Source organism: Xenopus laevis, chromosome 9_10L (assembly GCF_017654675.1).
Source record: "Xenopus laevis strain J_2021 chromosome 9_10L, Xenopus_laevis_v10.1, whole genome shotgun sequence".
NCBI lineage: Eukaryota > Metazoa > Chordata > Amphibia > Anura > Pipidae > Xenopus > Xenopus laevis.
Window position 1 is genome coordinate 3,710,303 of NC_054387.1, and position 23,943 is coordinate 3,734,245.

General features: G+C 41.7%; 1 protein-coding gene across 2 annotated transcripts in view; it reads right to left on the reverse strand.

The window, feature by feature from the left end:
- LOC121398029 (regulating synaptic membrane exocytosis protein 4-like) overlaps nucleotides 1–18,886 on the reverse strand; it is a 51,831-nt gene extending 32,945 nt beyond the window's left edge. Inside the window, exon 1 of one of the 2 annotated variants that reach the window (XM_041576412.1) lies at nucleotides 18,270–18,886. In XM_041576412.1, the coding sequence (XP_041432346.1) occupies nucleotides 18,270–18,372 (103 nt within the window). In that variant the 5' untranslated portion in view covers nucleotides 18,373–18,886. The remainder of the gene's footprint in view (nucleotides 1–18,269) is intronic. The other variant, XM_041576411.1, reaches the window with a different exon arrangement.
- Between the last annotated feature and the right edge of the window lie 5,057 nt (nucleotides 18,887–23,943).

The window sequence follows — 23,943 nt, forward strand, 5'->3', positions numbered from 1 at the left end:
TCCAAAAGAGGCCATTGTGAGCATGTGCATTTTACTCAATTCTAAGGAAATTACAGAGCAACAATGTAAGCACTTTAGTGGATGTTAAATATGTGCTGAGTAGAATGGATATTTGGGCCACTGTAGCTGAAAGAGGACCCAGAGAGAATATGGCTGTAATGGTTGATAGGGAGGGGAAATTACGACCACGGCAGGTGTTTGTGAATTGGAAATATTTTGAATTGGTTTCAGCCTCAGAATCTTACGGATTAACAGATAACAGCACATTCACAACCTCCCAATAGAGGTCCTTTTAAATATATAAGTAATTAGAACCCCCAAAGATTTGCCCCAAACTGGCAGGCTTTTTTACTCGCAACAGGAACTGGCTAAATCTATTCTTCATTTACATGAGGGGGTTCTATAATATACTTCTAAAATTAACATGTGTGTTGTCTTATAGCTTCAGCCTTACCACTAAATCACACAACAACTTCTTACTTTATATTTGGCTGGATATCATGCAACTGTAGGTTTATTATGTGGACCATTATAAACTTCTTCACCCTTACTGTCTCCAAATATGCCCAACTGCACATTTTCTCCTCCTACCAAGTCTTAAAATGTCTTCTAACTTTACAGCCATCCTCTCTTCAAAACAGTTCAACCATCTTTAAGGTACAGCCCATTCCTGCAAAAGAGCCTGAAGACAAAAGAAATGTCATCCAAGCTCTTTTTAACCAGAGCCTTCCTCCATGAACCAATTTCTCAGCCATGCGTTCTTCTCCATAAGCTCCTGCTGACTTACTAACATAGCACACGGTAAGATAAGAGCCTAGTAAGTTCTCTCTTTCCTATGACTTTGTCATTTGCTCTAATATGTAATATATTTCCCAGACCACCCTAATAATATCTTGTTATTAGTCCACCACATACTAAAAACTAGCACCAGGAATACAATACTGTTTGCCTTTAGAGTCCTGGCCACAAATTACTTTCTCCAATTTTCTAATAAATTAATAGATTAACGTGACAGAAGAGTCTTGATTTTCCATTAAGTATGCTCGTTATAGGTCCTATCAATACCATCTATGGGTTCCCACCCCCACTACAGAGGATACTGCAGATACAAACAGTGAAGTCAACATTCAGATGTACTTGTTCATGCCAGCAGCCCCTTGTGTTTTAGAATGGTTGTGAATTTCAGGTAAAAATGGAGACTAAAAATAAGAACTAATTGAGGCTGACAAAATATTTGCTGAATGGCGAAAACTGCTGCCAGTACAGAAATATCTTCCTTGTTCAGCATTTCCCTAAAAAACATTCCTCCAGATGAATTCATGGTCTCTTATTGAAGAGTTACTCATTTCCTTTTCCAGATAGACTCCAGAGGGGTCCTAATGTAGACGAAGCTAATCACAGGTTACAGGTACAAATCACTTGTGAAGCTTTAATGCCAATATAAAATATCGGTGTCTTTCAAGAATGCAAGAACATTTAGCTCTCCAGCCGTGGTCTTCAGAAGTGCACTGCTAATGGAGGATTCTAGCTGCAACTAGCGATGAGCACAATTTCTACCAAGAACCCTGAAATAGAAGGTTAGCCATATTCTATATAAGCACCTGTCTCCACGCTATCTCTTACTGCCCACTGCCAGCCCCATTATGTATACACATAGTCTGCTCCTCACTATAGCTAGGGATGGCTGATAGCATGATATGGCAAGAACTGTAGCAAAGAGTGTAGAGATACAAAATCACTAATTGTAGGACCTAAATGTTTCAGATGTGTCCCTTTAGCTTCACCTGAATTTTATCTAGGGAATTAGTTGAAATAAACAGTTTTCTTCAGTTGCATTATCTGATCTTGACATAGATTTTCACCCTTCTTCTTCTACCTGCCAATAGAGGAACTCCAGTGTCTCCAACAGACTGCTGCAGTTATGTAATCACTACTGAACCAGCTACATCTTATACACTGCATTTTATGGCTGAAAATTCATTATGGCACCCTTAGTGAACAGGGCTGCAGTTACAATGAAAGAGTCCTTGGCAATGCAGGAAGGAAACAACCTCATTGGGGAAATGGGAACAGTTAAGAAATTGCCTGTTGGAACTGTTGAAGGGGAAGAGGTTGGACATCCCTGCTCAAACAGTCTCATTTGGATTTCTGGTGTGTAGGGTGAGACTGCGGGTAATATGAATTTCATCAAGTTAGCGTAAAAGGGACATTGCTGAAAGAAGAGTAACTAAGCTGGTAAACAGTATGGAAAGTCACATTGGGAATGTTCTGCACTGGTGCAGTGATAATGGAATTTCTCCTTCATTAGAGGAAAATTGGAGACATTTTTCACATAATCATCACCATCATCTAGAAGCCAAGTGGGAATTATCTGAGCAAACGTTTCAACTGTATCGTGATCCTTTATTTCTACAGCGCCATACATTTCAAACTTGCTTTCCAGAAATTATACACCATTCACTGCTCCAATTGTGGTTACAATCAAAGATCCTTACCACATTAGTTTCAACTTGACCAGGAGCCAATTGACCAGTTTGTACACATTTAGAGAAAACCCAGTGCCCTGGCTGGTCACCCTACACCCCAGCATTGCAAGACAGTAAATCCACCCACTGAACAACCATTCTGCCAAGCAAAATAACATGCAATTTGTACTTTTATCTACAATGACCCCAACGGGTTCTTCTGATGATGGCAGCTTCAGCAAATGTCCTTCATTGCTCCACCTTAAAACCACCCTGCCGGGGGGGGGAGAGACGGTATCGCGGCCCTATGAGCTACACTGCTATAGGAATCAGAGGTGCCCTACATTTCTGCAGCTGTACCACTACATGCACACCTTGCTGTCAGACAGACTATAAATGACTATAAAAATAGAACTGCGAGATCGCAACTGAACACGTGAATGATGCTAAAAATTGCTTCAACGCTGAAGTATTCTTCACCTTTTCAGAAAGAAAGAACTAAGGTTGCAAGAAAAATATACATAAGAAAACCGCTCACATGGTATACTATGGGAATCAGACATACTTCCTCATCATCTCCATTAGCCTCCTATTGTTTAATAATTCCCTTTCCAAGAATCTATCTGGGGTCATGGCCCAGCTGACCAGAGAGTGTTGATGGATTTCTCTGGTGCTCTAATAACCAAAAATGAATGCAAATAGATAACTGAAAGTTAAGCGGTATCCTAAAAACATGCCAGCCTAGGTATTCCCATTCTAATTCCAGTTCAGCGGGAACATTCAACTATATAAACATAACCTATACAGAGAGAAATAAAAAATGAATCCAGCATACAGTAGGTATTCTCTGTTTTTTGTGCTGAAAAAGCTTGGCAATTTCCATCATTTTTACAGAACAATCTTTTGTTACGAAAAAAAACTTTGGCAGCTTTCAAGTCGGTTTCAATTGTACTATTTTTAGGCTCCTAGATGAAAATCTCGACCAATCATAAATAGGGCCCTTAGTGTTCATTCAACCCTAATCTCAGCACAAATAACCTCCAATCTTTAAATAATATCTGTGACTGCAAAGAGGTACCCAAATTTCATCCTAAATATCCTTCAGGCTAGGCTTCCAGGCCTTAGGGGTGCCATCGCCGAAGTCTAATAATCACTATTATATATTAACCACAACTGACCATAGACATTATAGAGTATAGCGAACCTTTAGACCAGGAAGAAAAACATTGTCTTGGATACAAGGGATTAGGGAGAACATAGGCAATAGAAAAGTAAAAGATAAAGGGAATCATTTATAAAGCACTTTGCACCCATGGAACTCAAGGCGCTCTTACAGCAAGCAAGGCAGTCATTATAGGTAACCAGGACACCAGGAGATTAAATGACTTGTCCAAGGTCACAAGGACTTGCCACAGGGAATGGAACCAGGGTCTCTAGCATGAGATCCCACATCAAGCCAGCTCCTCCTCCTAGATAGGACATTAATTATAATAAGGTCATGGAACATTCAAGGACAAGGTGTATCCGTTACAGTGGAGCAGTGATGGCAGCCCCACTTTTCACTGAATGTTAAAGACCCTGCCCGGTCTCCTTCACTATGAATCTGCCTTAAAGCTTTAAGACTAAATTGCCCTTCTAAACACTCCCCGTTCCACATGCACCTTCAGCTGCACAGTCTTTATCACTTTCTCTCCAAACAAATGTGATGATGTCTAAGAAATAATAATAATAATAACTATTACTAAACAGTTCTCCTGTCTCAGTGGATTGGTGAAATAAATAAATCTGCCGGCCTATGCACCATTTATGGACTCCTAAGCTACAGCCCACCTGCTGCCTCTTGGTGAGAGCCATCAACCATTCTATGAAAGCAGTGGTGAGGATGGCAAGCATTTCCGCTGAGTAGGATGTCAATGAAGTAAATGCAGCATGTTCATGAGCCTTTCAGATAAAGAGGATCTGATTCTCTTTTGAGGGACAGCAGCTCTGGAAGTATATCTAGATCTACTGCCATAATGAATGTACTACACTCCATTATGCAGTGCACTTGCCATAGGGAAGGGTGCATATGCACATAGGCACAATGGCTCTCTCCAATTGTTACCAATTCTAATAATGATCTATGGAAATGTTGTGCCTAAGCCACGTTTAGTGCCAGGGTGGGGACTCAATTAAAAGCTTAAATGCATTTTAGCAAGAGAGAAAAAAATGAACTTGTACAACAAAGTTGATCCAGACACTGGCCCAGCTTCAATTTTGGAATCAAGAAGGATTTTTTCTTCAGATGGAGTTGTTCCACTTCACCTGGATTGCCTTGAAGTTAGGCAGGTTTTCAACAATTAGGGTGTGATTTATGGAGCAAATTTGCTATTCTAGATAATGATAGAAACACTAGCTTGACGATCATATTGTTTGATCTTCTTGGCTATGTTGCCTGCATACATTATCTTGTCATGAGCCCAGGGGGTCAAAAGGGGCCCTTTGAAGTCCACCCAATGCAGAAATATCAATTCACCCTTGAGTGCTTACAAAGTTAGATCCCTTTTAGCCACAGAACGGTCATCATTGCTTCCTTCATTGTGCTTCATTTTTTCCAATAATATGCCCCCTCTCTGAAATGCTGCTTTAACATATTCATTGACTAGGGCAAAGCCAAATTATGCAAAGCTTATTACATTATTTCCTCCTGGAACTAAAAAACCACCTTTACTGGCACGCATCAAAACGCAAGATTGTGTTGTGGAAATTGCCTTTTTTCACCCCAAACAAAATAACTCATTGAATAAATTATCATACCTAACGGAATAATTCATCAGACTGCAGCCCTTTTCTTTCCAAGATGAAAAGCCAAATGGCAGCTCTCCAGCATTTTATTTTTGTAAAAGAAACAGATGATTAGAAAACCTGCAAACTGCGAATGTCACCAAGAGGGAAGGGTTGAGAGATGTAGGGGGTTTGGCAGCAGGCACAGAAGTTGTGGCGCTAGACCCACAACAATCCAACTTGCTGGTCACACAAACACCATGCTAGGCATCACCAGTGGGGTCTGGAAACTTCTACTGTTGGATGTTAGACTATAGAAAATACATTTCATGAAATAAATATCTTAGAATAAATAGCCCCATGTGCAAGATGGTGTGGAGACCACCTTCTGGACAACATGGAAGGAGTAATACAAAGGGCCAGTTGGTTAGGGACTGCAAGATCATTTCATTGTTTACATTGTAGCCAACTGTATAAGTATGGTGATCCAGCTGGATTAGGTCCTAACCTTGATTTCTCACCACTAATTTACATCCGGTACTGCATTCTGGCCCTTCACAGAATTCCTCAAGGCAAGTCAATCAATAGTGACATCAATGGCTTGACATGCATATTGGATCATCCTGACACACCGAAAGATTAAAAGTAATTGATCCTGGTAACCAGCAGTTTGTAGCCATGTAGAAATGCTTGCTATAAGGATTTTGGCTAAATTACACTAATCCCAAGGTGGCATTGTTTAAATCCTTGAAATATATTACAGACAATAGAAGTCCCTGAAGAGCTACGTCCTACCTAGTCTTAGTCAAATATTCTGCTGATAGGTGAATTCAGTGCTTTAAAGGTTCTTTGTTTGACTCACCAGAATGTATAAGGTTTTTTTATGATGAACAAAAAATGTGGAAAAGGAACCTTTGATATCTAAAGCAGAATTGTGCCTTTTATTAACGCTTTAAAACCATCAAGACTCAAGGGTTAGGGGAAAGAAATAGGCAGAAGAAAATGTTTGGTAAAATTATTCATTATGTCATAAATGATGGATATTTTTAAAAGGATTGACATTGGAAAACCGTAGGTTCAAGGGTTTGTTTTCTTTTTGGCCTTGACACTCGGATTCCAGCTGGATGGGCTCCTTGTGACGCTGTGATGAATATAGCGTGCATAATGCTTCATGTAGCTGCTTCACTGAGTCCCGTCCAGTAATCATCCACCAGTTATCTGCCCAATTTAGCTTCCCTGTCTCTTCTGTAATCTATTTTAATCTTTCCCAATTTTCTTCTGACTTAACAAGTTCGGACAAGCGCCTGTAATTTCCATTTCATTATCTGCTCGGCAGCTGCTACTGGACGAGAGCAGAGAATTCCAATACAGAGAGCAGAAAACTGGGTTATGTGCCTCTCCTGCCAGCACGAAACTGTCATCTACAGAAACAATCCCCCTACCCTAACTCTGAATGCACCAGGATGCTAAACCTTAGGAATGTGTTTGTTCTTCTAAAGCAGTGATCCCAATAGCTCGTGAGCAACATGTTGCTCTCCAACCCCTTGGGTGTTGCTCCCAGTGGCCTCAAAGCAGGTGATTATTTTTTAATTCCAGGCTTGGAGGCAAGTTTTGGTTGTATAAAACCAAGTGCACAGAGCCTCAATGTAGGTTGACAATCCACATAGTGGCTACCAAATGGCCAGTCACAGCCCTTATTTTGCATCCCAAGAACATTTTTCATGCTTGTGTTGCTCCCCAACCCATTTTACTTCTGAATGTTGCTCACGGGTTCAAAAGGTTGGGGATCCCTGTTCTAAAGGAACCCTCAAAACCAATAAATAGGCATTTTGAAGTTGTACTCTCCACCCAAGCATAGATGAGAAGTAGATCTTGGAATTTTTTAAACAAAACTTAAACACTGAAAGATAAATGTCTGTCCCCGGGAAGTACGTATAGTTCCTGTAGCTAGAGACAGGTCATATGTATTGAAAGGCTCTGTAGCTATCTAATTTAGGAGAAGAAGACGCAGTCCTACCCTGCCTCTTTCTACACTTACAAGAAGTATAGTTATTATTCATACCCTGTAGAGATGCAATGAAGGGTTTTGTTTTTGTTAGAAGCAACTAAAAAGTTGAGAAACACTGCCCAAATGACCCCTGGCCCTAGCAATGGGCAGTGTCATAGAGGCCTCGCTATTGAAGAGAGAGATGTTCTTGGAACTGGCCATAAAACAACCTATCCCATAGCACGCTGTCAATTATGAACACATATTGTACTAATCCCTCTATATGTGTAACAAAAATGACCATATGGGAACAGGTTGCTTTTTGGCCGCGGCCGTGCGAATGAAGATAGGGTGATCAGGTTCAACATTCCAGAGTCGTTCTTAGAGAACTGAAAAGCGATTCAACGGTTCCGTAAAAGTGGGAGGAAAAGGGTAAATCATATCAGATAAATGAGTCAAACCCCATCCTGCAGAATCACCCAGACAGCTTATATATCTCTTAACGGCATCGGTGAATCAAGCACTGATACAGCAGCATCACAACTGCACTTTAAATGCCAAAGAAATGATAGAACTAGAGATAAAAGCTGCAAATAATCATGGCCACAGAGGGATGAATACACTACAAAAACAATACTTTTTTAAATGCTTGTATTTTCCCCATAATGCAACAGGCACGTGGAGCTGATGAAGGGCACTCAGCTAGCTAAGATTATGCAAAAAAATATTACATTCCAGCCAGAGGTATCTAAAAGTGATATCTCCACCTGGATGAACTACAGTATGCACCTAGGAGTAAGAGGGTACAAGATCTGAGATCCTTTGGGAAAGACAGTGGCCAAGCCTGTATCAGTCAATGTTGCCATATTGGGGATGTCTGTATTTAAGATAAACCTGTCCTCTTCCTCTAGCACCTCTTTCGTGGGAGTTGTCACTTGGCTTTGATCTATCAGTACTTGCTACCAACAACCATTTAAATAGCCCAAAATACACGTTTTCTACCAAAATTTGCCTCTATTCTTGTAAATGATACAAATATGATGGCAGCCGAATGGAACCCACACATTGTATAAGGGGTAATTGTCACTCCATCTCCTGGTCAAGACCCATTATTTGCTCTTTTCTTTCATTGTATCACTGCCAAAATCAACACATTTTTCTCTAAAGCCAGATTCTTGCCCTTATTCTATTCTATCTGGATTAGGGCGTAACCTGTAACCTAACCTGTAAACATAACCTAATGGCCTCTGCAGTTACTGGACTTCCAGCTATACATACAAGGCTAGGATTGTCTCCCAATTCACACATTTTGGATATCCATCTCCTGAGTCAACATTATTTACTCCAAAGTTCTACCTCTTACTATCAAAGCACTTCATACAACTTCACCTACTACAGGAACAGCCTCAGTTCCTCAATATATTATCTGCTCATCCCAAAATGTACTCCTTTTAACTCCACTCATTGCTCTCTCTCTCTTCTCCGTATCTCCTTCCTACCACTGGAATACTCTCAGCCTCAACCTGAGACAAAATCGTATCTCATCTTCCTCTATATCCAAGCTGAAAGGTGATCTCTTGGGTCCATCCATGGCATACAGGTCCTCTCACTTCCATTCAAGTAAATGGGAAGCCCGCATAATTTAGATGAACACTCTATGTAAAGCATGTGCTACACACATTACAAGCTCTAGTGGGAAAAGGGTTGATGTAAATGATTAAACACCTCTGTTAAGCAATGTATAATGTGCTGACACTCTATAACTAAGGGTAATAATGATCTCGAGGTCGATATTGCAGTGGTGGAGGAGAGGATGCCGCAGTATCATGGCACATGGGAGTTCTACATTGCTGCAGTGCAAGACAATGACAATAACAAACTCAAGATCATTATTATACTTATGCAGCATGGTATTCATTGCTTTATATGGAGTGTTTCGTCATACACATCAGTCCCAGCCCCAGAGGAGCTTGTAAACCCATCTCCCTATGTATATAGCACTGGCATGTTCTTCTTTGCATTTTCATCATTCTACCACAGGACACCTTAGGGCAGGAGTAGCCAACCTTTTTTACCTATGAGCCACATTTAAATAAAAATAGAGTTGGATAGCAACACAAGCATGAGAAAAGTGCCTGTGGGTGACAAATAAAGGCTGTGATTGACTACTGGTGGCCCCTATGTGGACTGGAAGCCTACAGGAGGATCTGTTTGGCAGTACATCTGGTTTTTATGAAACCAAAACTTGCCTCCAAGCCTGGAATTCAAAAATAAGTATCTGCTTTGAGGCCACGTCCAAGGGGTTGGTGAACATGTTGCTCACGAGATACTGGTTGGGGATCACTGTCCTAGGGTCACCTGAAACCAATAAAACCTAGAAGTATATTTCAGAGAGGTTGACAATTCTTACTTTAGCACTTTCCACCATCTTCAATTTCTCCATAACTCTTTATCCATCCAGATTGGAAGCTCTTAGTCAGAGACCTGACTTGTTAAAGCAGTAATAGTGACAGGGGACAGGATTGCATTTGGCAGGGTGTACAGTGTTGGACTGGCCCAACCTAGGCCCATTTTCTCACCCAATCTTTACCTTGTATAGCTACCTTTATCTTGGCTATTCCCCATTTTTATATGAGAACAAAGAGAAGAAATACGATTAATAATAATATGTAAGGGGAATGATTAAAAGAATAAACACGATGAGTGAAGAGAGAAGGAAATTAGCTTGGAGAGTGGGCCTACAGTCTAAGGTATTTTGGTGGGCCCCTGGAACCCCAATCTGACACTGCAGGATGCTGACTACATAAAAGGGGTTGATCCCGGCTAAATAGGCTCAAATTTGGGGAGATAGAGGAGCTTAAAGAAAGAAAGGCCGGACTGGAAGCAAAATTGGGAGCAGACCAGGGGCCCAGGTGGCAACCCCTAGATAGGGACATTGGATTTTAAGTTTCACTTGATGGGACTGATGTATGAAATGTAATCTATAAGTAAAGGATAATAATGTTACTACGCAATTACTGGCTCCAAGCCAAAACGAATGACAGGCCATGATATGATATAGTAGTTGTGTAATATATATATATTTTTTTAATTCCTTAACCCTCAATGAAACATTTCCATCCAGACAAAAGATGAAACGGGGATTGGTTTTCCAAACAGTTGTGATACAGATAGATGCACTTTCTACAGCCAACAGAGCAGCAACACTGCAGTGATTATCCGAACGGCAGCATGGATACTTATGGATTTAGGAAGAAATGATACAGCGTGGCTCCGGCAGAATCACCATGGCAACGCAGACACGCTGACCTATATATGAGGAATAGCACTCCCGTGTTCGGAATCTTGAGAAGCCCATTTATATGCACCTCTTTGTTTTATCAGGTCACATTTCTCCACCAGCAAATATATCTGTCAATCAAGCTGAGGAATATCTATATAGGACAGTTAAAATTAAGGAAATTTGTATGGTGAAGAATAGGGATGGGCGAAATTGAACCCGTTTCGTTAAACGCTTTTAACGCGCTTCTTTTTTTTTTGACGCACTACGCCATACAAGTCTATGGGCGTCACTTTTGCGGAAAATTCGCCCATCCCTAGTGAAGAACCATTTCATCTTGATGAATATAGACCTGTCTGAGACATGTCTAGTGAAGAATAAGGTTGCAGATGAGAACCTTCTAAGAAAATGAAGGTTTATGCCTGCATCGAGATGCTTGTGTGGGTATTTATTTATGATACCCATTGAAATAAACAAAGAAAATACATTTTAAATCATAAGAACCCTGCACAAGCCCCCGCTCCTTAACTGGACTCCCCAAAATAGGCTCCCATATTTGATTCAATGCTCCTGGTCAGTGATCACCACCCAGTGAGTCAACAACTGGAAGTGACATGGTGAAAAATGGCGGCCACCATTCTTGCTCTCTTTAGAGATCAGGTATGGGGGAGCAGGACCATTCTTTGGAGCCTGGTTGGTAAGGGGGACTTTTGTAGGGGCCATATGCTTTTAAAATCACAAGGCTGAGCAAAATCAATGCTGTTTTTCTTCTGCTTTGTGTTGGAAAAATAGTGCTACATTTCTCCAACTTTTGCTAAACAAAAAAGGCCCTGGTCAGGCTCACTGACCCCAGAACCAAAAAACTGGTGCACTAGTGAGGCTACATACTTTTGTTTTTCTATGGATGCTGTCTCCTATCTATCTTCCATTCTTGAACATCACCTGGTTGCTAGGGCAAGTGGGACTTCAGCAAACAGAAAGCCCCATAAGATTTAATGGGGGAGGGGTGACTAACATATTGGCACCACCCCAGTAAATCCGCCATTTCTTGTCTTTTAATTTTAAGATGACTTTTTAGAGGGCAGATGACATAGGTAGGAAGACAGGTAGGACATCATTTTCTCCATAGATGGTGGCAGCCCAATAGAGGCCACCAATCTGGTTTTATGAGCAAAGAGACTTTGGGATGGTGATATTTGGGACTCTGAACTGTGGTCCTAAAAAGAGGTGGAGGCAGCTAACAAGGGGGTGTGCTCTAGGGGTTAATTAGTTGCCTGGCAACATGGATCTGGCTGCGGTTTTGTACATCAGATTGTATGCACTGACAGTTAAGAGGTTTCAGTATATGTTTATGGACAAAATGTCACATTCCTAAAGTTTGGGGGGTGGAGTTTAAAATGATGGTGGGGCGGAGCTATGCCACTTATCTGACCATTACATTTGTCACATTTCTGGCATCGTACTTTCATGCCATTGATTTCCATTTCCCTAGCAGCTTGGCGTTTTTCTAAACATTTCACCTCAATTACAGCTGACAGTTGCACTAACTCATAGTTGTAGCAACTGGCGTCTCTCCACGGCAGACAGCTCAGACCTTTCGCCAGCGGATAAACGTTCCAGCACTTCAATGAAAAAAAATAAAAAAATAAAAAGATCTTCCGACATTTTAAATATTTAGACAAGGTTTAAATAGCTGTCTTGCACTGACCAAATATCAAAAGGTGTTACATCTCTGTCATATCCTGCGGCGGATACAAAAGCATGGGGATGGCAGTTACAGCCGAAAATGCGAGCGCATCAATGTACAGCTATTCTGGGTTATTTCTGTGAAATGGTGGATGTATTTGATAAGGAAGGAACCAGATATTTAATAAGAGCAGCTGGCAATATCCTTTATGTCACCTCTCGGAATTTCTGCTGCGTATAGATCTTTGGCAAGTACAATATGTGCAGCGCATGGAACAAACCGTTCCCACTAACTTTTGTTATGCCAAGTAAGCAAACACATTAAAGGAGAACTAGAACTCAGCCAAAAACAATGGTGTGTGCTTCTTATTGTACAGCAGCTTTGTGAAACTGGCAACTACCAACTCTGCCCAACATTAGAATTCTCTCCGTGCATGTGCAAATGCCAACTGCCATGTTTCCAAGTGTCATGGCCTGAAAGTTCTTGCACTAAATAGACAGTACAGGTCCAAAAGTTAAAGGAGAACTAAACCCTAAAAATTAATATGGCTAAAACTGCCATGCTTTATATGCTGAACTTATTGCACCAGTTTAAAGTTTCAGTTTTTCAATAGCAGCAATGATCCAGGATTTCAAACTTGTCACAGGGGGTCACCATCTTGGAAAGTGTCTGTGACACTCACATGCTCAGTGGGCTCTGATTGGCTGTTGAGAAGCTAAGCTTAGGGCTCGTCACTAATTATCTAGCAGAAAATGAGCTTCCCCTGGCTGTAATATAAGCTGATGCTACAGGTTTGCTGATTATTCAATTCTGATGCTAATTGCACTGGTTTCTGTGCTGCCATGTAGTAATTATCTGTATTAATTACTAATCAGCCTTATATTGTGACATTTCTATTCTATGTGTACTGTATATTGTGAGTGGGTCCCTAAGCTCAGTAAGTGACAGCAGCACAGAGCATGTGCAGTGAATCAGCAGAAAAGAAGATGGGGAGCTACTGGGGCATCTTTGGGCTGGTATAGAAGCCCAAGACATAATGTGAAACATTTCTAGCTACTTCTTCAGTTCACCCAAAAGTGGTGTTCCATCAATGCGCACAGGCACCTGCAGAAAATCTCTGGAGGGGCCAAGCACTCTTGAAGGCCCTCAGTCCCAAGAAGCATATACATGTGCCTTATGGCTGGGGAGGGGAAATTACCATACAGCTGACCCTCATGATTCCAGTTCCTTGTACCCTGGGTAATACTCTATAGTAGTTATGCCAATGGCACTGAAGGCAAGCCCCCTGCCACCCCAATTGTCCCACACTCAACCACGGCATCTACATGTAGCATCAACCTCACCATTCCCCTTGTTCAGAGTCATTAACGTAACTAGTGTGCCCCAGGCACCCAAAAACATCTTGAGGAGCCTAGCGCAAAGTGATTCCCTACTTGGCCCACTCCCTGATTCCGCCAGTGTCTTCCACTCACCTGTGTCCTCAGTCTCCACTTACAGGTAGGAAAGTAGCTGGGAAGGGAGGGAGCTCTTCAGTTTTAGAGGAAGCAGATCCTGTGTTCCAGGCCCACCTATTCCCCAACCCTTCTTCCTCTTGGGTATGTAACTAGAGCACCCCCCACTACCACCACTGCTGCACCCTAGGCATGTGCCTCTTTTAGCAACCCCTAATGGCTCTGGGACAAAGGGGCAGACTGATGATGCTGGTTGGCTGGACCAAGACATCAGCACAATAATGCAGCTATTCAAGGGATATAGAAAAGAGTCCCTGAGGCCCATGAGCATCTTGCTACTCCCCTAATTGCTTTGCTCATGCAACCTAACAATCATTTCTAATATTGCAACCAAATGCCTCGTGCTGTCTTTAGAGTAAAAGCAGCATGAGTTACTGCAAAAAAAAAATCTGCATCGCAAAAAGTAAATCGTATGCGCTGTCACTGAGAGATGGTAAGTTAAACGCAGCATACAATGCCACTAGAAAATCAGAAAACATCTAGTTTCCCTTTAAGTATCTACAGACACGCCGGAGCAGCTCAGCGGTGACAATTGGGCCTGACGCCCCGGCTGTGATGAAACGACTTTAAAAGAGTCATTTAGTCAGCTGTCATGGCAACGCGGAGGTTATTATTGATATCTATATTCCACATATCAAGCGCCCGTCCTCCAGCCGCCAGCAGCTGGATCTGAGTTTAACGACTTTAAATGGAAAATGATCCCCACTTGTTGGTCCGGTACGTTTCTCTTTCAATTGCTCTAATCTAATCGAATTTATTAGGCCCAATTTGCAGGGGAACGGATCAGAAAGACGTTGCTGGGTTCTACTGCTCCCCGCGCTTGTCAATCATACCGGGCCCGGCACCCCTCATTTATTCCGCACTTATCTGTGACACTGTAAATACTTACGACTGTGATTTTGAGCTATGTTTTGTAATTAGGGTGACGGATAAAAGGCAAGTAACTGTTATAATGTACTGTCAAAAAGCTCAGTGACCCCTTGAAATCATTCTAATGTACCCTTTAATTCTGACCCTTCCTCCTTCTGCCAATAAGTGCTATTTGCTAGAATGCTGTGCCCACTCACATGTCCCCTCCCAGCATGAACTATGATCTAGAGAGGGATATTTTAAGACAATTTGCAATTGGTTTTCATTTTTTATTATTTGTGGTTTTTGAGCTTTTTATCCAGCAGTTCTCCAGTTTGCAATTTCAGCAATCTGGTTGCTAGGGTCTGAATTACCCTGGCAACCATGCATTCATTTGAATAAGTGACTGGAATAGGAATAAGAGAGGGCCTGAATAGAAAGATAAATTATAAAAAGTAGCAAAAACGCTAAGGCAGTTATTTATTATATCTCAAATTTAATTTGAAGTTATCGTAGTTTGCTCTTGGTTTAGCCCGAAAATCTGAAAAATTTGGGGTTTTCTGGCTAAACAGCCCCTCCCAAAAAAAATTTAGCGATTTGGGAAAAAGTCTGAAAAAATCTGAGGATTCGGGTGTTCACTCGATTTTATCAGATTTCCCCCCCTGATCCGATTAATTTGAGTTTTTAAATTATTAAATAAAGGCATTAGAGCTTGGTGGTGGTTCTTTTAATAAAACAATGAGATAAATTCAGATTTTAATAAATAACCCCCTAAATGTGTAGCCTTACAGAGCATTTGTATTTTAGAAGTGGTCGGTGACCCCCCATTTAAAAGCTGGAAAGAGTCAGAAGAAAAAGGCAAATAAACTATAAAGAAGAAACGGCCAATTAAAAAGTTGTTTAGAATTTGCCATTTGGATTTGCATTTGGACACTAGGGAGAATAGATTCAGAGATTAAAGAAAGGAAGAATAATAGTTTGCAGAATGGTCTAAGGTGGGTCTCTGACTCCCAAGGCCAACACTGAGCAAAATCTGCCCTTATAATTATATATACAAGTATGGGACCTATTATTCAGAATGCTGGGGTTTTCTGGATAACGGATCTTTCCATAAGTCTACTAGAAAATCATGTAAACATTAAATAAACCCAATAGGCTGGTTTTGCTTCCAATATGGATTAATTATATCTTAGTTGGGATTATTATACAGAAAATTTGGATTATTTGGATAAAATGGAGTCTATGGAAGACAGCCTTTCTGTAATTTGGTGCTTTCTGGATAACGGGTTTCCGGATAAAGCATCCCATACCTGTAATATCTAGAAATGCCAAGGAAACTGTGACAAGCCCTGCGTAAAAGAATATATATTTATAGTTTAGGCAGGATTTTAAATATTGAATAACTGAAGGATCAATATTATTATACCATAAATTATATATGAGGCCATACAGAAGAAATATGAATATCAAACAAGATCACTCGCATTGACAGACTGGTAACTAATATCCAGCATCCAATCAATATACAGTTCGCTTGGTGTGACTACTTATTCTGTATATACTTTCGGCAAGATACTTATACAGACCAAAGTGGTCTCATTTCCAAAGCCTACGGACGCCGATAAGGACCTGACCGTTGACTTGGTGTGAATTTATGAAGATGCCAGCCAGTCACAATGAGATAACCAACCAAAAACTGTATCTAAAGTCTGTGCTTTTCTGCTTCTCCTGAAACAACGTAGCAGCAGCCAGCCGGAGAAAAATTGACCTCGGCTACATTGATTCAAGAGTCGGAAACAGAAAATACTTCTCTCTGCTGCACCCGTGCCACTGAAAGAATAATTCCAATTACTAACAAGATCTTGAAGGGCATTGCTAACATAAAGGCCCCATTCTGAGGCCCTCCAGCAGTGAGTCCATGCTGTTAGCCTGTATTTGCTGCCGTCTGTAGCCGGGGCAGTGTTCTGTGAGTAACTGACATATGTTCACCCTACAGCTGACACACTTCCACTGCCAACAGCCATCAAGCAACAAAGGCAAAGGAGGGGGTGAAAAAGGCATGCTGTTTTTTTATTGGATGCAGTACAGGTGCCGATCCATAATTCTACCGGTTCTGAAAAAGCTGTGCCACCCTACCCTAGATTGTCATTTAAAGCCTTTCCCATGGGATTTGGGTCTGATTTCAGCATTTTGATGATCAATGTCTGAGAAACAGTTAAACCCTTATGCCAGGCAGAGAAGCTTTCCTCTTCCTCCGACTGCCAGCTCTGAAGATGCAATTGACTGCCTGTTACCAGAGCAGAACTCTACAGCTTGTGGGCAGCAGGTTGGGGGAACAATGATATGGAACTGTTACTACGTTGCCCTACTATACGTGCCATTCCCACGCCGAGGCAGTGGCCCCTGTTAGCACCATCGCTGCAAGCCTTGACATAATCATTTCAATGCACATTTTGCCACTATTACCCAGTTCAATTGGGCATTTATAACTAGTTGCAGCTAATTCATTACAATGATAGAACAATCCATAAGTAAAATCCATAAGCTCCAGCCCCCCGATTTTATCATCCCAATAAAAACCTCTGTTATATTAAATTCCCTCTGCAAGGCCCGTGTTTATATATAGATCCCATCCTATTTAGGCTATAACAAATCAATGAGCTGCCATCAGTTGTCATAACTCAGCACTGACATCCTCATTTATGGAAAATTCCATTTACTGCTTCTGATTTCGGCTACGAATGTATTTCTGATGGTGCCCTGGAATAAGTCCACTTTGCTGAAAGCTTATTTAAACCCTCCCGAGCTTGACATGTATCTGCCACTTGCTCTAAATGCCAACTTGCTCTTATAGGTTGAACGTAGGTGTCATCTGGACATGGAAAAATCATTTGGGTAGGCCATGTTTGATTTATTACTCAGATAATATATGAATTTTCAACTTGGACAAACAGGTGCATGTGTATATATATATATATTAAATATATGGGAGATGGCCTTCCTATAATTTGGAGCTTTCCAGATAACAGATCCCATACCTGTAGTTAAGTGCCTTCTTAGGGATGCCAAAATAATTGCTCATATAAGTGCTCTACTAACTGGTTGGACTCAATGACTCTTCAGGGACCAGTAGATACTTCTAATTTTACCCACGGCTTTTAACGAATGGGCAATTAGTGAAATGGTTTGATCAAAAATATAATGAAATACAGATATTAATTGCGGTGGCGCAGAGAACACGGAGCCAATTTAGACTCTAGCTTTAGTAGAGAAGAACCAGCCAAATTTTCACATTGAATTATGCAGCCAGTGTAGACGCCGTCAAGAACATGATTGATGAGCCTAGAACAAGCTCTAGAACTCTTCCCATGACATTGAGCATCATATGTAGTGATTGGACTTGACAGAAGAGCTTATTTCAGGTTAGTGATTCTTGGCATGGCGCCTATGCAACGACTGCTCCCTGAAGGAGTCCGAGCACTCTGGTTCTTCATCTTCTCTGTTGGATCAAGCCTAAATGAGGGGTCTTTATAGACCTCATTACAGAGATAATAATCATAATGAATGACTTATGAATGTACCTGTAGGTAGCATCTGTCAATATATTCTAAACAGATACACATATGAAAAAGAACCAAGCTCCTTTCAATGCTATTCAGAATGAAGCCCCCCCCAAACACCATCAGAGAGTTCCAACCCACACAACCCATACAGATAAGGTTCTTACCCCCATCTTCTTCATCAAAGGAGTTCATGCAGGGAAAATAGACGGCCAGAGCCTCAAACGAGGCAGACAGACTAAGCTTGCTCTGAGACCTCTCCATGAACATGCCCGGGGTGCCCCCGGGCTCTGAGTGGGGCTTGGGCAGTCTGGCCGCCCCATTTTTCACTCGGAGCACGGCACGGGGCGTCTTGGCAGCTGGTGTGGCTTCTCAAAGAGAAAGAAAATGTCCTAATGCCTGGTTGCAGCCCCTGACAACAAGTGTCTCCCACGAACCGAGCGCAGACTCCCCGTGCAGCTGTTGCATGGACAGGAGACAGTCGAAGAAGCCTCTCCAAGCTCCGGGTGACAGTGAGTGCCAGTGGGCAGCGCTGCTGAATGGAACCGATCTCCTCGCTCTCCCTTTCCTCTCGGCTCACTCTTCATTCACAGCAGAGCGGACAGGAGGGGGGGGGGGAGCTGAATGAAGTCATTATGAGGCTGCATTCTATCCAATCAGAGCTTCTGTCAGGCAGAGAAGGGGTGCGGTCTGTGGTACTCGGATGCTCAACTTAGTGGCTTCTTTGTAAATGTGGAGCTGACAGGTGCTACGGCCAAGGGAAGCGCATGGGCAATACCAGTGCCAACATGCCCAAAAGGGGTCATTCACTTTTGGCCCCATCACTAAGAGTGATTCCCTCGGTTTTTCCTGATTCCCCCTCCTGCAAAATTTGGATTAAAGTTTTAGATTTGCTATAAAATCAATGTCTGTGCCATTCCAAGTGCGCAGTTCCTATGGGGGATGTCGGATGTCAGGAAAGAGAAATCTACTAGTGGTGCACACAGACCCACTGTACCACAAGGACAATGTTACTAACTGTCAGCCATGGGCCCCTGCACATCTCCCCAGCCAGTCCCAGAGGACTTCAGACACACAAGCAGTCAGCCCGACAGAGGGAGTGCGGGTGGTGGGTAAAGAGTGCTGCATAGAGCTCAGCCTGGGGCTAATTTAAGCATGCGAGTCTCAGAAAGAGTGACAGCCAGTGCTAGAGGGAGGGGGTGCAATTCCCTTTGCTGAGACAGCCACAGCCTATTGTCAGCCTAAAGTGGCAGGGGAGATGCTGCCATATACAACTACTCCTTCAATTAAAGCCAAAAACAGAGAGAGAGCCTTTATATGGTGGGGGAGGGAGGGTGGTCTGGAGCTGTATAGTAAAAATTCTGGGTATTCTATGCTCCCCTATGTGTATTCTTAATGCAGTGCTGCCCCTTTATAGGTTTAGCATTGCGACTCCCAGCACCCTTTTGGCATGCTTCAGTTGGCAGTAGGTGCAGGGAGTTGTTCTGTTGTAGACTGTAGCTCTTAAGGCCAGTTCTAGTAACACATATATACACTTTGGTAAATCTAAAGGCCACCAGGATATTTACGCTAGAGAAGTAGATAGACTAGCGCAACTTCGCAGCCTAACACCAGACGAAGTTGCACTCTGGCAAAGGGGCGAAACTACGCGAATTTACTACGTTTTTTTTTCTGAACGTCACCTCTATCGCCAGAGTTTACTTCGCCAGGTCAGACCAGGCAAAGTGCAATAGAGTACAAAGGAGTTTGTAAAAAAAAAAAGTACCAAAAAATGCTGGCGTTTTTTACTTTTTATAGGGTGATAGGCTGAAAAAGATCGAAATTTTTTTTAGGGTACCCTCCTTCCCCCCTACTTTTGTTAACATTTGGCACCTAAACTATATGCACATGTGTAGGGCATTAGAATACATTTATTAAGGTTCCCTGGCCTTGTATAGTGTAATATGTTTTCTGCTGCATACACGGCCATTGTACTTTAACTGAACGCCATATGCAAATTTCCGATCGCTAGCATAACTTCGAACCGCTGATCGTAACATCGCTAGTGCGATGTGATTACCAAAGAGGTTATGCAATCACAAAGCTAAGTACCCTGGGATGAATACCATCTGGCCCCGGACCTTTGTTTATCTTAACATGTTCTAGTCTCTTTTCAATTTCCTCATGTGTGAATTTCATTAGTTGTATTACTAGAATTGGGACTACTAAGAAGGAAACCTTCATTAACTGGTTCCTTATTTGTGTAGACAGACGAAAAATATGAGTTCAAAATCTGCGCTTTCATTTTGTTTTCATCAGCCAGCTGACCACCCCCTCTGATACTAAAGGTTCCACCCCTTCCTGCTTCATTTTTTTTACTATTAACATATTTAAAAAATAATTTTGGATTTTTTTTACTGCTTGCTGCAATATCCTTTTCTATAGCAATTTTAGCGTGCCTTATGGCTTCTTTGCATGATTTATTGGCCTCCTTGTACCTTATAAATGATTCGGCTGTCCCTGCTAACTTGAACGCCTTAAAAGCACGTTTTTTCTTACCCACCTCAACACCAACACTTCTATTGCCATGTGCCACTTATACAACCATTAACTAGTTTTGGAAAGTTGACAGCACTGCACTGGGTAGGCACCCAACTTGGGGGTGCCCTATTCATTTTTAGTTCTTGAAAACAAACCTCTATGACCCCCCAAATGTAACTAAAGTGGATAGGCGGCTGCTAGAATGGGTTTCTCACAGGCAGCCCTGCTTTTCCAAGTCAGGGCATGCACAACCAACAGGGATCCATACAAGAGACGCTGCATTGATGGACCCTACATCAATGTACTGATGCTCAAGTCTAACTCTCTTAAAGGGGCCACTAAATCTATCAAATCAATTCTGTGATAAAATGTATTTATGGCCTGTCTGAGGTATTTTTTTAATAGGAGATGATGAGTTCTGAAGCTGAACCCCACCTGCCCACTCCAGGACCCCCCTCCAGGTTGGGAACCACTGTTATAGTGAGAGGTAGAAATGTTCCTCCAAGAACCATCAGAAGCCTCTGAGTTTCATATGGACAGGGCCATGTCAGAATTACCGGAGCCACATACCAAAGAATTAGAGGCAGATATGTCAGTAACAGGAACGTCTGAACAATAAAATTACCTGGTAAAGCAAAGTGAGAAGCGTTCCGTCATCTGACAGCTTCAAGGGTTAGCATTTGCATAATTACTGTACATGTTATTTGCGTTCCGGATTATTATTACTCTTCTTGCGAACATCATGTATCCCACATTATTTTATTGTGTGTCCCTGTTCTACACAAAGCCATTATCAGCGCATAGTGCGACAGGCATCAAAAGCCGCACAAAACCCCCATATATAAATATATTTTTGATAATCTGATATCTTGCTGAGATTCAAACTGCCAAATTCTGAAATAAACAACCAATCCCACGCTCTCTTCACAAACTTGTGCTTTTATTAATCAACTGAACAATGCTGCTATATGCCAGGCTTTCCAAAACAATTCTCTGGGCCTTTAAATCAGAGTCCCCCCCCCCACCCCACCAGGTTGTGCTTCAGATTATTATGGGTATGTCACAGCCTAGAAATATACAATCAAAAAGGCTTCACTTGTCAAATCTGAAATAGGTTTATTACTTTTTGTTATTTGTTTGGGAAGCATGGGAGATGCTGCTAGAAGAGGATGGAATTTTTTAGATATATGGGGGAGCAAAGCGTGGGGGAATATATTTATCATAGGGTGAAATAGAGATTGTTATGGAAGGATGAAGTCTCTCTCTCTCTCTTATTAAATAAAACCCTAGATCAGTAATCCCAACCAGTGGCTCCTGTGCAACCTGTTGCTCACCAACCCTTGGATGTTGCTCCAGGTGCTTATTTTTGAATTGGGAGGCAAATTTTGGTTGCATAAAAAACCAGATGTACTGCCAAACAGATCCTCCTGTAGACTTCCAGTGCACAATAGCCAATAACAGCCCATCATTGGCACCCCAAGGACTTTTTCCATGCTTGTGTTGCTCTCCAACTTTGTTTTACACTTGAATGTTGGGTCACAGTTGGGGTTCCCCGACCTAGAAATCCCCATACAAACAGTGCAGAATTTCCTTCTGGGGACCGGTAGAATGCTCAGTTTCACCTTTACATAACTATACCCCTCACTTGGTTTCCCCAAATACCTAGAACATGGCACCTCTTGTAGCACAATCAGCCTTAGGGGATACATTTGTAAGCATAAAAAACAGAGGACAGAAATATACACTTCAGCACTATTTTTCGCCTTGTGCCATAACATCCTTCATATATAAAAGGCTGTATGTAGAATTACATTAGAATTGCAGTAGAATTACATTTTCTTTCATTAGTCAAAGTTTTGAGTCATCTTCTATTAAAACTGCTCCAACTCTCCTGACCTTTCCAATCCCCTCTCTGCATTATATATGGCATACATTTACCAGCACGCCGGCTCTATCTCCTATGATGTTCAGAGGAAAATGCTGAATCCACTAGAATCACAATATAAAATACAGCAGCTTTGGGGCGGAAACACAAAAAACGGAAAATCAATTTTTTTGCCCCCATAATATTTGAGCTTTTGTACAATTGGATTTACCGAGGAAATATTGCTTTTAAACTCTAAAACAGAAAATGTTTATTGCTTCAAACCAAATTTTGCAAATACAGCATTGGTTCCCGTTGCGTATCCCAAAATAAATGAAGCTGCAGCTTAGTGTGTGTGAGGCATTATTGTTTCCATTTATCAAAGATGGAAAACTGGATGGTAAATCTGGATGAGAGGAGGAACTCTGATGAACACAATGGGGCAAATTCACGCCAGCTACCGATTTGTTGCCGGCGATTCTGCTGCCATTTCGACAGACGCAAATTCATTTCCACTATGCTAATTCACTAAAATGCAAAGTTGCGTCCTGGCCTCCAGCATTTTTACAACTTTAATGCATTTCCGGAAAACAGTTTATGATGTATCTGACATAAGATTGAGGAATATGTCGCCTGGTGATGAATGAACGATAGCCATGGTCTCTTTCGCTAGTGAATTGTCACCTACGCCTGTTAGCGAATTGGTGATGTCCTTGCAAATGTGATTTCTGGTGAATTGAGGCTAGCGTTAGCCACTTCACCATTTAATCTGCTACAATGCGTCTTTGCACCTAAAGAATTTAAAGGAAAACGTACTGCCCAGTGGGTGATGGCTATAAAGGAGTAAATGGATCCAACATGGCGCCACAAATCAACAAAGTCCCCTAGACCAATGGAAAGCATGCACATGCAAACTATAACAGAACACCCAGTTGAAAATTTGCTTAGAATTCACCGTGGATAATAAAATTTAACGTGCGAACTAGCCCTTTCAGATTGGTTCTGCCAGGTTCCTGCTGAAGAACACTTAAATAATTCTGTTGCTAAAAAGGCCACAGCACGATCATTTTTAAATATGGGTTTTAATCATGTTTTGCCTTAGTATTTGAGTTTATTAGTCTGTTTCCTCCGTGTAACTTTTTTCCCCTACTGCAAATAAACTTGCTGCGAGTCAGTAGTTGTTTTCTGAGCTATACTGGTATCAGCCAGTTGGGTTAGGGGAAATGTGTCAGTGACACAGCAAAAGTTGGTTGCATTTGGAAAAAAGTTAGGTTGCAGGGAAAAAAATCATTACCGTATATACTCGAGTATAAGCCGAGGTACCTAATTTTACCTCCTACCTCTGGGAAAGCTTATTGACTCGAGTATAAGCCTAGGGTGAGAAATGCAGCAGCTTCTGGTAAGTTTCAATCAAAAAATTGAGGGTTTCTGCTCCCATTGGAGGTGCTGGCGTCTCG